We start from the raw sequence: 18045 nt of genomic DNA on the forward strand, positions 1-18045 counted from the left end.
TTCAGGATGAAATCATTTCATGACTATCTTAAGTGTCAGTCATTACAGAGCTGCTAGTATTGTGCTTCAGTCTATACTGCAAAATTAAAATGCACTCGTTCTTACCAGCACTTTGCTTTGTGTTGATTCTATATGTTTTTGGAACTCTGATCAATACTCACACGAAGCGCATATGACTTGTTTTCTTCTGTAGAGCACGCAAAGAGCATATTTCGCTCAGTAGCACTGCAACAGGGATGCCTGCATGTGTTGAGCTTTAGTGCGAATAATGCATGTTTTGTGTACAGCAATACTAACTCCTTGATTTGGTACTCAAGCGTCAGTCCTAAGTTGTTCTTATTGTAATACTGGTCAGGAAATAGAAAATATAGTTGACGATATGGCTTACGCGCGGGAACGCGTGCATAGGATCGGTTGAAGAATGTTTTTTACCTGCTGTAAGATACTGTCCATAACAGAACTTTCACCTGGTTAGATTATCTCTATCTGTTCTTTGCTTTTTGCACAGGGTCCCAGAAAAAGCCTATTGGAGCACCTAACATTTGAGGACCATATCCACATCATTGTGACTCATTTCAAGGAGCTCTCTGTCGTTAATAAGGTAAGTTCAGGAGTGGACAATCAATTTCAACACACATATGATGCTAGAAACTGGCCAGCTAATCACAGGAATACAGGAGAAAAAGAACGGCGGCAGCGGCCGTGTGCAGGTGGTTTATTTAAAAAAAAAACATGCGAAATTACAACACTTATATGTTATTTTTCGCAAGGAGTATCTGCTCAGACCACATGGAGAATTTTCATATATTTTTATATGTGCTTCTCTAGCTAAACTAGTTAAACTAAACCTTTGTGCCGTCTTTTTGTTGTTGTGCCATTGTGTTTATTAGGTTGTCTTATGATACCCGAATTCATTGTAAATAACATGGATGCCGGCATTGTTTGAATATACTCCTTTTTTCTTGGAAAATATTCAGCCCCTGGAAGCTTAGAAATTTGCCTGGCGTTCTTAAAATTTGAATACAATAAATTAGGAGGGTAGATGTGTACGCCAGTTGATGAGACATAAGAAGGCTATACACCGCAGCAGACACAGGACAGAGGGAGGTGATGACACAGGGTGGTACTTGCAACTAAGATTTTATTGAAAAGCTTCATAGCTTTTATAGGCAAAGCATGTGTGATTTTACAATCAGGTAAGATTAAATGAAAAACATAAATAGAAAACAAGACCATTGGCAAGACAAATAACCCCAATGCGCACATGGAAGCTAGAGAAGACCGTGGGAGCACATGGAAGCCTCTTGAATACAATAACTTACATTTTCTATGCTCTAAATGATCAAGCGTGCGTATCTGAAGTACAAGACTTTAAAATTGTTTCTTTTTGTCAATAAGGGCCGCTGAAAGCCTGGCACTTTCTTTGCAGAGTCTAGTTGCTTGCTGTGCGTGTGAGAATCAATATATCGCAAAGGTATTGTGCCGGGTTCCGAAGCTGTCGGTGTATGTGAGCGTTAAATCGTAGTAACACAGTAATCGTAGTGCAGGAAGAACGCAGGACAAAGACGAGACGGGACAAGCGCTAGCTTAGTACACAACGGTTTTATTGCAGACCAGGAGTATATAGACACAATTGACACAACCGATAGAAAGATGAAAAGACAGTAACAAAATGCCACATGCCGTCATGCCATGAAATCGCGCTCTCTCCTTGATAATGCAATGGTCGGCTTGCTGATGCATTATCTCCTGCCCGTGCTATCTAACACGCTTCCTTGATTTCTCTGGTCCAGTCGTTAGGGTTGCCGTTAAAAAATGACGGTCTTATCAAGCAGGGAATGGCAAGATGGTACAAGATGGTACTGCGTCACATTTTTCGCAATGGGCCACCAGATGGCCGTCTGTGGTGATGATACCAGCTTTAGTGTTGTGCACTAGGAGGCGCACATTCAAACACCTGTCCGTTTGCCCTATGGAGTGCCTACCACATGAAAGTGGAATCAACGTTACTAGATTACCTGGTCAGTTTGCAAACTCCGCTGCAGCTCGGCGGCCAAACGTGGCCCCATTTCTCCCTCTCGCGAGGTGGCGTTATCGACGCTTTCGACCCGCTCCGGCCGGTCTCTCGTCACACGAACTATGGCTATCAGACCAGCGCGCCGTGTTTCACGCCACTTTACTCCGGTAATTCCTGTTTAGCGAAGATATTTCCAAGATAGGGCACAAATATTATTCTGAATGTGCAACTACAGTGGCATTAAGGCTTCGCGAACGGTCCTGGGCGGCAAAGGTGCGATGTGGATGTCTGATTCATTAGCTAATTCGATGAGACATCTGGATGTTGGTGGGGTATAGTTTTTTGTTTCATTTACTTCCCTACAAACTAAATGACTTTTTGCTTACGGCGGGCCACGAAACGGTAGATGAGTCGCATGTTGCCGAAAATATCGAAACCTATGGCCATGTACGATCGGTTTGAAGCAAGACAGTCAATGATACATACGTGTTTTTTAAAGGGAGATGCAGCAATACCACCGTGAAACTTCGACGTTATTAAGGTCATAAAACGCGAATAATGACGGTAATAGCAGAGGTCAGATTGAAAGTAGTTTATTCAGTTCATATAAGAAAAAAACATACATCTTAATGGGAGCCACTTTTAATGGGCCAAACAGTTACAAGAGACGTGCTGTTTTGTTTGCAACAGCCACCTTGTCCTTGCTCTCTAAACGGCGATTAACATCTCTAGAGGAAAAGTGCATTCTTGTTGCAATAACAAAGTTCAGTGTCTAAAAAGTGAATGCCGACATGTGCTTAGCACAACCCAAGCGAGCAAGGCTGCACTTGTCTAGCTCTTCCAGCACTTTCCAGAAAATGTTTGCAGCCTTGGCGATGGTCAGTGTGAATTGCGGTCGCACATTACGCAGAACGCTTATCTTGCCTTGGTTTGGGAGCAGACAGGTCGACAGCTCGGGCGCACCGACCCACGGACGCATAGCTCGGGTGCACCGACGCTGTTGCGCTTCTGTGTTGAGTTGCAGGCGGAGCCAACACCGCACGAGCTACGTCGCTCGATACGCACTTATATAAATGTGGCAAGGACACAGAGGAGCAGCGATCAACTTGCAGCGCAGTTTAACACCAACAAAAAAACGCTTGGCAAAAAAAAAACGCTTCGCTGTAGTCTTCGCTGACGTGGTCAGCGTGGCTACTCTGCCGAGAAGCCGGTCAAACAGCGACGAGAGCGCCCCGCTCGGCGGTACAGGCAAGGGTGACATCCGCGGCGTCGGAGTTTGCAAACTGGAAAAGTAATCTATAACGTTGAGTGGAATGTTGTATATCACTCCCTTCCTGCAAGGAACGTGGGCATTTCTGTGCTTAATTCTGCACTGAGGTTTCCGCGTAGGGGTAGGGCAGCTCTTTTTGCACACACTCAAAAGGTTCTTAGATGCCGTGAATGCTACTTTTACGCCAGAACGTTGCCCTACCTTCCTTAGTTTGTGAGAGACAGTAGTGTGAGGAAGTAGTATTCACGTTCTCCAGGTAATTCAGATATCACGAATATCGGGAACATCGTCGGTATTTGGATGTACTGAGGTCCTGAGGTCATCATAATTGATGAGAACTCACTTTTTAATCCCCTTGTTTTGCATGCAGCAACAGCAAATGCCTGTGATGTCAAATGTTTGCCGGATGCAGTAGGTCTTCTTCAAGCACCTAGCCATAACGTCTAAAAGTATACGTTCCTCTGGAAAAATTCGAACAATATTTGGATACATTATTTTTATTCCAGTCGCTTAATTTTCTCTTGAATTTTTTTCAGCAATTAGTAGACTTCTACATCCTGTTTATAATTTACCTTAGTGAATTATCCTTGCACTTGATATTTATATTTACTCGCGAACCACTGAGCTCAAGCAGTATCAACGGTGCAGCGGCATAAGTGCCTGCAAACTTCCGCCACCCACCGCTTCTTCTCTATTGCTGTCTACTTTGCTTTGTGCACAACTCTGCTTTTCAGCTCGAATATATCAGAAGTTGAGTACCACACAATGTCTCGAAATGAATCATTACACTTACTGCCACCCACGCATAAGCCTGCAGCCGACTGACCCTTGCTCCGTTTTAAGCATATATTTTGTATCAAATTCCAAGAGTATTTATGAAGAATCCCGGCACCGTTGTAGCTTTTCAAATCTAATTCTTAAATTTTTTTATACTCGTAATGTGTATTACGCTTCATGGAATCTTTTGTTACAATTACCTTTCTTCGTTATTTCCTCTCCCTGATCTCGCTTTCAATGCCATCTGCCATTTAAATGATAAATCAGTGTATTTGCACGCCGTAGCAGCAGATAGCTCAAATTGTGGAATGCAGTCATGGTGCACTCTTTTTTAATATGAACGCCACATTTTTGGGCTCTAAATCTCAGCCTTTGTCTGTCTCCCGCATATATCCGCCATGTGTTCAAGGTCTGTCCGGTTGTGTGATAGAACGATGTCATCGGCATACATCAGTCCTGCCAAATGAGTTATCTGCCGCAGGGCTAATCGCCCAGAGGACAAATAAAAGGCTATGGGGCGCTTAAGGCACCATGAGAGTGAAATGGGATTGTATTCGGTTTTGCATTGGTAGCAGCAGCTTTTCCAACTTTTCTCTGTGTTTGCGTGAGTTTGTTTGCAACTGTCGGTCCATCAACCGCCGTATTCACACTGCTAGCTGCAGTAGCAGGTATCTGTTGTGGGTATGCTTGTAGCGTGCTTCGAGGTCTTGATGGTGCTATTTCTGTGTTGCTGATGATGGCAATGGAGTGTTGACGATTGTCCACTGACCCCTAATCGATAATTTCTCGCTCGTTCTCACTGCCAATATTTCTTGATCAATCACCTAGTCTATATTTAATCAATCGATTAAGTTATCTTATTCCTTCTACTGATCACTTTTTATGCACTGCATTAATTACCAATTTCGATCCAGTTTTGAATTTGGCATCTGTGGATAGCGGTCTCTATTTGGTTCCTTTGTGGTCACGTAATGTTGTGGCTTCTAGTCATGTGACCGTTTGAAGTCATACTTCTCTTGACCAATCAGTGAATTTCGGGAATGTTCTGCTGCTTTGCCCACTAGAGGAGAGATTTTAAGATTTACGAGAAAAACTTTCTCTTTTACCGTTCTCGGCTTTTTGTTGTTCCTGAATGTTAAAAGAGTTTCGATTTACATGGTTCAGTTGTCTGGTTGTGTTTCAGGAGTTTTAGCTATAATCAGATCCCGCTACGCATAATAGTGTCTTAAAGTTTATGTAAAAGAGGGCCGCCTAGTCTGTGGACTGTACTGGTACCGCCTAATAACTTCACAGTAAAGTTGCTTGCCCTAAACTAATTTTTTCATATTATCGCAGGAACAACAGGAAGAGATTGGGCACCTCAACGTGCAGCTTGATGCGCTGACGAAGGCAGTAAAGGTGGGAACCTAACTTACACGCTTTTGTCCAGTTGCTTGATGTCATAAACGCTTGAGATTGCCTTTACATTGTGCTTAAATGGTTGTTTTGTGGGCTTGAAAGTAGTCATTTCCTCACAAGGCGAAAATGAAATGCACCTTGTAGTGTATAGTGTATTATTGAGGTCAACTCTATGTAGTTATCGAGAGACAGCGTACAAACTAGCAGCAACAAAGACTGCCAAGTACGGCCACCGATAATTACTCCTATAAAAAAACAAATTACCGATGGTAGTAGATGCACAGTCATAAACGCTTTTTTCGCTGTGAATATACGATGTCAGAAAAGGAAAGCATTGCGGAGGTACATGCGCAGCTCTTTGTCTTCATGATGCGTAAATTTGCTGCTGCTGCGACACCATCAGCTATCACGTGGCAAATATCATTTGAAGTAACATGCCAGTGTGAGCTTGTTGACGTTTTCGGTAAAAACAGGAGAGAGACGCTTGATGGTGCAGCTTTTGAGGGAAAAATTTCTTCAAACATCTGTTAACTACTGCAGCTTTGCCGCTCTATGACCACCTTGTTTGTAAGCACTGTGTTCGGGCGCCGTCAAATGTATTGATGAGAAATGGTTCTCTTTGAGATCTGATGCTCACTTCAAGAGCAGTTTAGAAGGTTGATTGCATCTGAGAAGTTATCGACTACACCGTGCTTCCTAAAACTTTCGCCAATATCGCTCTGCAGACCCTCACATAGGATGCATTGAATGTGTCGTCGAATTTATGTGAAGGAATACAGACGAGGAAGCAGGTGTAGGGAGTTTTCAGTAAAATTTCGGTTTTGCAGGAGGGCAACCGAAGAGTGTCCACAACGCTTCAAACCATCAGCAGAGCACTGCACGTGAGTACTCATTTGCGATACATGGGTGGATGCATCAACCCATACATTCATTGTCACAGTAGGACATAAAATTATTAAAAAAAGTACGTTACTGCAAATTTAACCACTGAGCTTGTTATGCTCGGGCAGTGGAAGAACCTTCTGAAAAATATGCACTGCTGTGTTTTGCACATTGCTTGGTTGCAAACGAAGCTTCATCCAGGTATTTTTCTTAAGTAATCATATAGAAGAGATTTCCGCAGTTTATACAGGGGGCTAAGATACAAATACCCCCCACCACACAAAGAGCTAAGCAAGGAAGAAGCCACAAAATGGCGGAAGCTACAGACAGGCTCCTTCCCCAACTTATATATACTAAGCAAGATGCTCCCGACACAATACCGCGCCACATGCCCTTGGTGCGAAGCGAGGCCAACACTATACCACATAACATGGGAATGCGACAGAAACATATCGTTCCACAAACACGACACACCAAGTGCGGAGCAATGGGAGAGCCGGCTCACCAGCTGCGAGCTAGAGGCCCAAAGGGCACTCATAGCACACGCAAGCGAGGTGGCCAGACTCAGTGGAGCCCTGGACTAGGGGACCACCCAAGGCTAAGGAGGCAACCTAAAGACTTGAAGAGAAGACTTGAAGAAGACCTCTACCGCAGGCTAAATCTTAGAAATCAATAAAGTTTATACTCTACTCACTCCGCAGTCATAATGGGAAAACATTTATAGAAGTATTTGTTTGCTGCTGTCAGCATCGAGCGAAAAACTGTTCAATAAACTAGTGATTTATGTTCTTGAGCATCAAGAATGAATGTTTTTGCAGGAGTCGAATAGTGTTCCCAGATACGTCCAAGAAACAAGATAAGAAAACATTTAGCAGTCCTCTTATCGACGTTCGATTTGTTGCTAACTTGTGTTTGATGTGTGTAAGCCTTGCGTAGGTTGCTACAAATGTGCTGCTGAGAGGTTGGGCTATGTGTGCGTACTGGAGAGGGAAAAGAATAACACATCATCTAAACAGCCAGACAGCCTGACAATTGCAAGGCATATTAATGTTACGCGCAGTTAAAAAAAAAAATTCAGGGGGCACTTTGGCTCTCTAAAGTGCTGCAAGGCGAAAGCGTTTCCTGGCGCACTGTTTGTTTTTATTTACTTTTTATTTTTCATATCTTGTTTTTATTTTTATTTTTGCTCATTTTGTTATCTTTATTGTTTTTATTTTTATTTTCATATCTTACTTTTATTTTGTTTTTATTTTTTGTTTATTTCCTTATTTTTATTTGTATATTTCTTTTTCTTGACTTTATTCTTTTTATTTTATTTATGAAACCCATGCATTCACTAGATGCGCCTTTATTTTTGCTCCAACCTTGAGCCTTCTTGGCGGAGTGGTAGCGTCTCCGCTTCAAATGCCAAAGGCCCTGGTTCGATTCCCACCCTCGGCGCAAGTTCTTTTTCAGCGGTGACGCTGAAAGGCGGAGAAATCTGCCGACACGGCTGCCGACGCGTCAGTCGACACGGCTGCCGACGCATCTGCTAACGACAGTATGAAGCATTAAAGGCTTTCGCCTTAATAGCCAGGATGGAAGCCAAGCTGAGTGTTCGGTTTGACCCTATATAACATGTTACGCCAAAGGCAATGCATCCAACAGCTTCCCGAAGTCACGACCTGTTCGTGTGTCGAATAACTGATTTTTTTTAATGAACGTAATTAATGACCGTATATGACGTTGTATTTCCACGTCCAGTGCCAATCTTATGAGCTTACAGAAATGATGCACTTTTGTCTATTGCAGGCACAGCAAGAAGAAAACCGAAAGTTAAAAGCAAAACTGGACGACCTGTCAAGAATGATTGAGGTAAGACATCTAGCTATCAGTCCATTACATATTGTAGCGTGCAACGCCATAAAGAACACCAGCGCAGAGACGGAAAACCTGCGGCTGTCCCTCAGTGGTTCGAGCGCGCGCGCTCGAGAGCCAACTAACTTCTTCCTCTTCTAGTGCATGCACTACTTCTGTGTCTTCGAATGCATGTATCACTGCCCCCATCTTCGGCAGCATCGACACGATGCTGCTAGGAGAGAAAAGTCAGCGAAAGGGTAGAACGCAGCTGCAGTGGACCGCAGTTCAGTCAGGTAGCCGGTCGTGGTAAGGCTTCATGCGAACAATGTGTACGACTTCAGTGCGGTGCGACCGGCGCGATGAACAAGCTGTCGGGGCGGGAGCAACTGAATAAGCCACATCACTGATGCGGCGCACTACTTCGTAAGGGCCGAAGTATCGGCGCAGCAGCTTTTCAGAGAGCCCGCGGTGACGAACAGGTATCCAAATCCACACAAGGTCGCCGGGCGCATAACTGACGAAACGGCGCCCAAGGTTGTACCTAGCGGCGTCAGTCTCCTGATGACGGTGGATGCGCAGGCGGGCCAGTCGACGCGCTTCCTCAGCACGCTGAACGAAGGTATCTACGTCGAGGTCAGCGTCAGAGTCGCAGTAAGGGTCGACGGGCAACATAGCATCCAACGGAGTGGTCACCTGGCGACCGAAGACAAGCTGAAAGGGGGTCAGTCGGGTTGTTTCCTGCAGGGCGGTATTGTACGCAAACGTTACGTACGGCAGAATGGTGTCCCAAGTTCGATGCTCGACGTCAACGTACATTGATAGCATGTCGGCTAGTGTGCGGTTGAGTCGTTCTACCAACCCGTTTGTCTGCGGGTGATACGCCGTAGCACGTCGATGGCTCGTGTGCGTCAGAGTCATCACGGACTGGGTTAAGCGGGCTGTGAAAGCAGTTCCGCGGTGAGTAACAACGGCGGGTGCTCCATGACGCAAGACAATGTTGTGGACGAAGAACTGCGCCACTTCAGCAGCAGTGCCCTTGGCAAGAGACGTGGTCTCAGCGTACCGTGTGAGGTAGTCAGTCGCAACGACTATCCAAAGCTTTCCAGACGAAGACTTCGGAAATGGACCAAGGAGGTCCATGCCCACTTGTTGGGAAGGGGTCTTCGGTGGATCGACGGGGTGAAGAAATCCGGCTGGTTTCAATGGAGGAGTCTTCCGACGTTGGCATTCACGACACGTTTTTACGTAGGCCCGCACCGATGGGAGTAACCTGGGCCAATAATACTTTTGTCGAATCCGCGCGAGTGTACGGCTGACTCCAAGGTGGCCGGCGGATGGTGCATCATGACAGGCACTCAAGATCTCAGACCGCAGCTGTGATGGTACGACAAGTAGAAACACTTCTTCGCTGTTGGCAAAGTTGCGCTTGTAGAGAACACCAGACCGTAAAGTGAAGGTGTGAAGCCCTCGAAGAAAAACACGCGGGATGGGAGCTTCACTGTCTTCGAGGTAATCGATGAGCGGCGCCAACTCCGAGTCCGCCCTCTGAAGCTGCGCCATTTTGGTGGTACTAACAGAGCCCAGGAAAGGAAAATCATCGGTGGTTTCTTCGGTATTGATTGGGATAGGCGCACGCGACAGACAATCCGCATCCTGATGCTTACGGCCAGACTTGTAAACTACTGTTAAGTCGTATTCTTGCAAGCGTAGGCTCCATCTAGCCAAGCGTCCTGAGGGGTCTTCGAGGCTCGCCAGCCAGCATAAGGAGTGGTGGTCGCTTACCACACGGAAGGGTCGTCCGTAGAGGTACGGTCGGAATTTGCAGATGGCCCATATCACTGCAAGAAATTCTTTCTCCGTCGTAGAATAATTGGTCTCGGAGCGCGTAAGTGTTCGACTAGCATAACTGATGACCCGTTCTGCACCATCTTGCCACTGTATCAGCACTGCACCAAGGCCAACATTGCTGGCGTCAGTGTGGATGTCCGTGGCAGCATGCTCGTCGAAATGGCCGAGTATCGGAGTGCTTTGCAGACGGCTGCGAAACTCGGTAAATGCAGCCTTTTCGTCGGTCCCCCACAGGAAGGGCGCGTCGTCACGGGTCAGTGCGTTCAACGGTTCCGCGATTTTCGAGAAATCTTGAATAAAGCGCCTATAATAGGAGCACAGGCCCAAAAACCGGCGAATGGCCTTCTTGTCAGTTGGGCGTGGAAAACCTGAGACGGCAGCGGTCTTATCAGGGTCCGGGCGAACACCTTGTGCGCTGACAACGTGACCAAGAAAGCGAAGTTCCTCAAAGCCAAAATGGCATTTCTCGGCTTTGATGGTGAGTTGTGCGGATTTGAGCGCTTGTAGCACAATGCGTAACCGCTGCAAGTGTTGGTCAAAGGTGGTCGAATATATAACGACATCGTCCAGGTACACCAAGCAGGACTGCCATTTTAAACCGGAGAGGACAGTGTCCATCATGCGTTGGAACGTGGCCGGTGCTGAGCACAGACCACTTTAAACTCATAGAGGCCGTCAGGCGTCACGAAAGCCGTCTTCTCCCGGTCTCGCTCGTCCACTTCGATTTGCCAGTACCCGCTTTTAAGATCTAATGAGAAGTATCGGGCATTCCTCAATCGGTCGAGTGCGTCATCTATCCTGGGCAGCGGGTAAACGTCCTTTTTGGTCACGTTGTTAAGTTTCCTGTAGTCCACGCAGAAACGCAGAGTATTGTCCTTTTTTTTGACAAGAACCACAGGCGATGCCCACGGCCTGGTGGACGGCTGAATGACATCGTCTGCAAGCATCTCGGCAACCTGATTCTGAATGGCTTCTCTCTCCACCGGGGAAACACGATATGGGCGCTGGCAGACGGGTCGCGTAGTCTCGTCAGTGATGACACGATGCTTGGCGAGTGGAGTTCGGCCGACCTTCGAGCACGTAGCGAAACAGTCCGCAAAGTCTGCCAAGAGGCCCGACAGAAGATCCCTCTGAACCGACGGCAGGGCAGGATGTATTCTGACGGACTGAAGAACGTGATGGGGGCCAGCATGCTCCGGAGTGGGTCCTCCCACGGTGCACAAACCTGGAACCTCAGCAACGTCATGGAGGAAGGCAATAGCCATGCCTTTGGCCAGGTGCTGATGTTCGTTGGCAAAGTTAGTCAGGAGGACGTGGGTGCGGCCGTCACGTAGTTGGACGAGACCTCTTGCAACGGCAAGTCCCCGCTTAAGCAGCAGTGGGCTATGGCTGTCCGCTAGGCCCTCGTAGTCGTGAAAGAGGTCATTCCGCACGAGCACCAGAACACTGCACCGCGGCGGCACCGTAACGTCGTTCTCGACAATGCGCAGGGCGTTGCTGCAGGGATCGCGGGAGTCAAAGCGCGCCACAGCCTGTTTGGTCGAGAACGTGACACGTGCCTCCTGAAAGTCAATCACAGCGCCGTTCGACTGCAGGAAGTCGATCCCCAGAATCAAGTCTCTGGAACACTCGGGGAGTACGACAAATTCACCAACGTACGTGAAACCACTAATCCCAACTCTATCCGTGCACTTGCCCACAGGGGAAGTTAGGTGGCCACCAGCGGTGCGAATGGGGGTCCCCGTCCACGGTGTCAGAACTTTCTTAAGTTCTCCAGCAAAGACACGGCTCATAACAGAATAATCAGCACCGGTATCGAGCAGCGCGGTAATCTCAGTGCCATCAACTGTCACACGCAAATCGGATGCAGCGTATCTGATACTGGTTTGGTTTTGGTTTATGGGGTTTAACGTCCCAAAGCGACTAAGGCTATGAGAGACGCCGTAGTGGAGGGCTTCGGAAATTTCGACCACCTGGGGTTCTTTAACGTGCACTGACATCGCACAGTACACGGGCCTCTAGAATTTCTCCTCCAAAGAAATTCTAGCCGCCGCGGCCGGGATCGAACCCATGTCTTTTGGGTCAGCAGCCGAGCACCAAAACCGCTGAGCCACCGCGGCGGCGTATCTGATACTGTCGCTGCCTCTCGCTGTCCAGGTATCGTCGGCTCGAGGGTTTCGCGATGGAGGGTCTTGACACGTCCCGACGTCAGCGGCCTTGCCTCCAGAGGTCGCTGGTGTTAGTTTTCCCGACGCGGACTCGGCGAGCGACGGCCAGCAGAGCTACTCTGGCGGCCAGGGCTGGATGAGCGATAACGGAGAGGCGAAGGGGAACGCGACTCGCGCCTTCAAGAGTAGGCAGGGTTCTGGCGTGCCCATAGATGCTGCGCAATCTCATGCGGACGTTCGCCGTTCTGAGGGCAGGGTGCGTCGGGATGGAAACCGCGAAGGCCCACTTGGCGGTACGGACATGCTCGGTAGAGGTGACCGGGCTCCCCACAGTGGTAGCACAGAGGCCTGCGGTCCGGTGTACGCCACAAATCCGACTTGCGAGGGCGTGGCCCAGCTGTAGCAGATGCGGTTGTGGAATATGCGGCAATGTTACTCACGGGGGTCGCCGGGGCCATACCGTAGCCAGGTACGCTTGCGTGACATGTGCCGATGTTGCTCACGCCAGGCTTTGGGGTAATGGGACCGTAGCCTGTCGTGCGACGTACAACGGATGCGTACGTGGGTCTGTCATCGAACCGGGACGGCGCTTCGGGTACGGGAGGTGCCTGCGCAGCCTGTCGCACCTCGTCCCTGACGACTTCAGTCAGTGCTGCCAGCGGCGCAGGTACAACCTGGGGCAGATGGATCCGTTGGAGTTCCTCCCGGAGAACTGAGCGAATTAGTTCGCGCAAGGTGTCTGCAGTGCCGCCGAGACACGACGAAAAGCCTTCGGGCACCATGCAGTTGATGTCCCGGTTGTACTGGCGGGCCCGTTGTTGCAGCGTCGTCTCCATCGTGGTCGCCTCGGTTAGAAATTCCGCCACCGTGCGGGGTGGGCTGCGCACGAGGCCCGCGAACAGCTCCTGCTTAACCCCACGCATGAGATGGCATAGCTTCTTCTCCTCTGTCATGTTGGGGTCGGCGCGCTTGAAAAGACGGGCCATATCTTCGGTGTACATGCGCACGCTTTCGTTCGTGCGCTGATTTCGGGAGTACAGCGCAGTTCAGCCTTCTCCCGGCGGTCAGCGTTGGGGAACGTAGCCAGGAGACTCCGGCAAAACGTTTCCCAGGTGGGAAGGGTAGCCTCGTGGTTTTCAAACCACGTCCGAGCAGACTCTCCCAGGGCAAAGTAGACGTTATTGAGCTTGCGCTCGTCGCACCAGCCGTTGTAACGTGCGACCCGCTCGAAGGTCTCCAGCCAGTCCTCAGCGTCTTCGAACACGTCACCGTGAAAAGATGGCGGTGTTCGCGGTGGGTGGCAAAGGATCGGCGCCAGGGGCCTGGTGTCAGCGGCCATGGCAGTTGGACTCGACGGTAGAGGCTGGATCGGCGGCGGGGTCTTGGTGTCAGTGGCCATGTCAGTTGGACTCGGCGGTCGAGGCTGCGTCGTCCTTGTTGGCGGGGGAAGGGGCCCAAATTCAGGCGACTCTCCGCGGAGACGGCGGCTGGGTCGCTGGTGAACCGGTGTGAGGTCCGTAGTGACGCTATACGGAGTGTGCAGGTCAGGAAGCGTACCCAGCACTGCTCCACCAAACTGTAGCGTGCAACGCCAAAAAGAACACCAGCGCAGAGACGGAAAACCTGCGGCGGTCGTTGTTGTTGTTGTTGTTGTTGTTGCGGCGGTCAATGATGATGATGATGATGTCCTCGGGCTGAATGGCACATACCCACGGCGGGGGATTGGCCAGGGTGCATAGCGGATACAAACGCACTCATGTACAGGGAATGGAGTATAATTAAATCTAAAAATTTGGGACGCAGAGCTAGAATTTATACAATACAAAAAATACGGAGAAAGAAAAGTTCCTCAGTGGTTCGAGCGCGCGCGCGAGAGCCAACTAACTTCTTCCTCTTCTAGTGCATGCGCTACTTCTGTGTCTTCGAATGCATGTATCAATATTACAGCTTTCTTGCTGATTTTTTCTGCCTTTACCACGTACTCAAGGGAAAATAATGACACCAGTGATCGATTTTGGTTAAAGTGTACTTAAAACAGCGTAACATCCAAGTTATGCCTGTGAAACGGAAGAAAACTGCACAAATCTGAGATAAAAAAGTCTGAGCGGTAAACTGAAGGAGCTGCCTTGGAAGAGGAGGATAAAAGATTGAAGCATTCTTTCTGCAAAAGAAATTTCATGTATGTTTGGTTATTTGTGAATTGCTTTCTCATTTATATCTAAAAAGTACTTGATGCCGGAAAGTGTTATTATAATAATGATAATTCTTAGAAGTGTAAGCTATAGGAGCTGGAAACATGCGACTGTCCCGGAAAGCGCGAAATGACTTGCAGACATTTATTTTACATTTACTGCACTAGTTAAGAGGCTCTGCCAGCATCCAGACGATAAGTTAATTCACTAGTCACCTCCCATAGCCACTTATCTTTTACTTGGGCCTGGAGATGGTTTTACTGGCTTTAAGTCCTAAGCACTGGTTTTCATATATACAGCGCCGAGACGTATAGAAGTAGTAGTAGAATTTGGTTTGGTTATTTTATACAATATGTCCCCGAGGACAGGCGAAAGGACGCACACAAGACATGCCTCCTGACGAGGCGTACACCCCGGATTAGATATCTTTACAGTGGTGGTTGAACAGGCAAACATATTCGCGATGAAAACAGTTTTCAAATGAACGCACTCAATAAAGTGGGAAAAAGAAATGAAAGGCACAGACAGTTAACTAAACAGTTAACTATTTATGCATTACAATAGCTTAGCAGGCAACAAAACTTCTTTTTAAACGAATACGCACTTCAGCGTAGGAAAATGAAAGACCCTGTGAAAGGACAACTTTATTAAAATACATACAGTAGCAATACAGGAAATTATTTAGTCATTATTTAGCCACCGCGGTGGCTCAGTAGTTGCTGTGCTCGGCGGCCGACCCGAAAGGCTCGGGGTCAATCCCGGCCACAGCGCTCGTATTTCGTTGGAGGCGAAATGCTAGAGGCCGTGTAGTGTGCAGTGTCAATGCACATTAAGGAACCTCAGGTGGTCGAAATTTTCCCGAATCCTCCACTATGGCATCCCTCATAGCCTGTGTCTCTTTATGACGTTAAATCCCATAGACCAACCAAACCAACCATTGTCAGCAATTTCACAAAATAAACTTCAGCTCTTTCTTAAAGACAAACACACTATTACTTTTTCTTGCGCAATTTCAGCAAATTAATGGCACGCATTGCACAGGGCTGCAATTTGGTTGTCTGTGCTTTGTACTTCATATTTAGTTATGAATCTTGCAGTGAATAGGAAAGCCATATGTAAACCGTATGTTGTGCTCCTAGAAAGAAAATTATTCCGGAAACTTATGAAATCGTGCTTGCCTTTAATGAAAGTACGAAAGGCCAAGCTCAGATTGCAGCAATGAAAATAACTGCGAACATAAACATAATTTGAAATTTTTCTTACTAGCTGCGGCCATACACAATGCTCTTTTCGGAGTTAAAAATAGCTTATGGAAGTCGTTTTTATTCCAGGCAGTCCACACGACATTTTTCATTTCATTTTATTACCTAAAGGCCCCAATGAGGGGTGCTACATAAGGGTTGGCAAGGCACAAAAAACATACAATAACAGGAAAGTGTTTACATTTTGAATGAACTATGATGAGACCGTGATGATAGCAACGTTTTTTGGGAGGCGAGGAAAATAGGAATATGAAAATGTAACAGTGCGAGAACGATGCCGGGTGACTTATTTATAGTTGCTGGCCCGTAAGGCGCGAGATGCGTGCTGGGGGGGATAATAAGGATAAATTTTGTGAATTAAAGATAGGCTGGCAACGCAAAGATGGAGTCACAAGGATGATAATCCGGATGCTGTTTTCAAAGAGGTTACGCTGAAGTGATGAATGAATGAAACGAGCAGCGCGATTTGAACAGAGTCCAGAGAGAGAGAGACTACAATGAATAAATGAGAGGTCTGCCTAGTTATTAGCCTAGCATGCTACTCCAGAAACAGATTCGAGAGCGTTAATAAGATAAGCGTGATGAGGATGATGCAAATGGGCGATGCAAATTCTGGTTCAGACCTGACAAATGATTTGTAGGCTAATAACTTTGCATGCTGGGAGCATGATGTAGATTACATACATACATACATACATACATACATACATACATACATACATACATACATACATACATACATACATACATACATACATACATACATACATACATACATACATACATACATACATACATACAGACAGACAGACAGACAGACAGACAGACAGACAGACAGACAGACAGACAGACAGACAGACAGACAGGCAGGCAGACAGACAGACAGACAGACAGACAGACAGACAGGCAGGCAGGCAGGCAGGCAGGCAGGCCAACTGACCGACCAACCGACCGTCCGACCGACCGACCGACCGACCGACCGACCGACCGACCGACCGACCGACCGACCGACCGACCGACCGACCGACCGACCGACCGACCGACCGATAACGACCGACCGACCGACCGACCGACCGACCGACCGACCGACCGACCGACCGACCGACCGGCCCACAGACCGACCGACCGACCGACCGACCCACAGACCGACCGACCGACCCACGGACCGACCGACCGACACACCGACCGACCGAACGGGCGGGCGGGCAAGCAGGCAGGCAGTTTTATTCGACATCATGAGTACACGACGTGAGGAACAAGGGCAAAAAGCCGAAGCGGGGCTTGACGAGGCTCATGTTTCTTCTAAGTGCAGGCTACTGATTTGTCCAGGTGTATTAACAAAACAATTTGGCATTGCAATGATTAACAAACATCATAAAGATAACAAAAGCATAAGTCAAGATTCAAATTAACCGAGCAATATAAAGTAGGAATACGAGACAGATAACATAATTCACCAGAAATTATAGATAAAATATCGAGAATACAGAGCAAACAGTAGAAGTTTTGCTATATAAAGATATAAGTGCTGAGAACTAACAAATCAGACTAACATCGTCGGGTGGGTTGAGTAATGATGGTAGTCAATAGCTTAGTGACTGGGTCCCGTAATTAGTTCGTGGTTTCGGAACATGCAATGTTTCATTTTGCCTTGTGGGGTAAGCATTAGTATTTCTTGTGAGCTAGATGTTTCTTGAATGAAATTGTTGCCCTGTTTTTGCTCCCTAGATATCACTTAAATATTAAATATTTGTAAATGAAGTTTATGGTGGTTATGCGAAGGCTGCTAAAAAGTGGTTCTGTGTGAGCTAAGAGTCCTTAATCCCGGTTGGCTGACGATATTAAGTTAGTAATGTGCAAACGCCAAGAAACATCGCTAGAGATTGTTGCGCCTAAATACATTTATGACTGTACTACTTTACAGGAACTTCAGAGATAAGGTAAGGAAAAATAAGAGGATTACGGCGATGATAGATGGACAGAGATTTACACTTATGTGGGCTAAGTTCCACTAGCCACTCGTTACACTATCTCTAACCACATTTAGATCATTCTGACGAAAAGATTGGCAAGTGCGGGTAACTTCTGCGAAAATGCAGAAGTTCCGCAGAAAAGCTAGCACCTAAAACCGTTGTAGTACTGGGCGGACTGAAGCATCTGAATGGACAATTTGCGAAAAGTGATTATTCCGCTTCAAACAATGCTCCAATTCTTTATCGTTGCTGATTATTATATTCTATATTTATTCTTTTTTTTCAGCAAAAGACGATCCACCCGATTCCGAGTTCGAAGATGGACGGCACTACCACGACACATCATCGGATTCCGGGGGTGAGTCATCATTTAACGATGAAGTGGATTAGGGCAGTGTACATGCTAATGAATAAAGCAC

The 18045-nt window shown here is 47.4% G+C and overlaps 1 protein-coding gene across 1 annotated transcript in view; it reads left to right on the top strand.

The window, feature by feature from the left end:
* LOC149329004 (TNF receptor-associated factor 5-like) overlaps positions 1-18045 on the top strand; it is a 47924-nt gene that overhangs the window by 25469 nt on the left and 4410 nt on the right. The window contains exons 6-10 of the mRNA XM_089560061.1: positions 509-601; positions 5400-5462; positions 6290-6343; positions 8136-8198; positions 17913-17984. Coding sequence (XP_089416187.1) covers positions 509-601; positions 5400-5462; positions 6290-6343; positions 8136-8198; positions 17913-17984 — 345 coding nt within the window. The remainder of the gene's footprint in view (positions 1-508; positions 602-5399; positions 5463-6289; positions 6344-8135; positions 8199-17912; positions 17985-18045) is intronic.

Source organism: Amblyomma mixtum, chromosome 9 (genome assembly GCF_055824585.1).
Source record: "Amblyomma mixtum isolate Tamu chromosome 9, ASM5582458v1, whole genome shotgun sequence".
Taxonomy (NCBI): Eukaryota; Metazoa; Arthropoda; class Arachnida; order Ixodida; family Ixodidae; genus Amblyomma; species Amblyomma mixtum.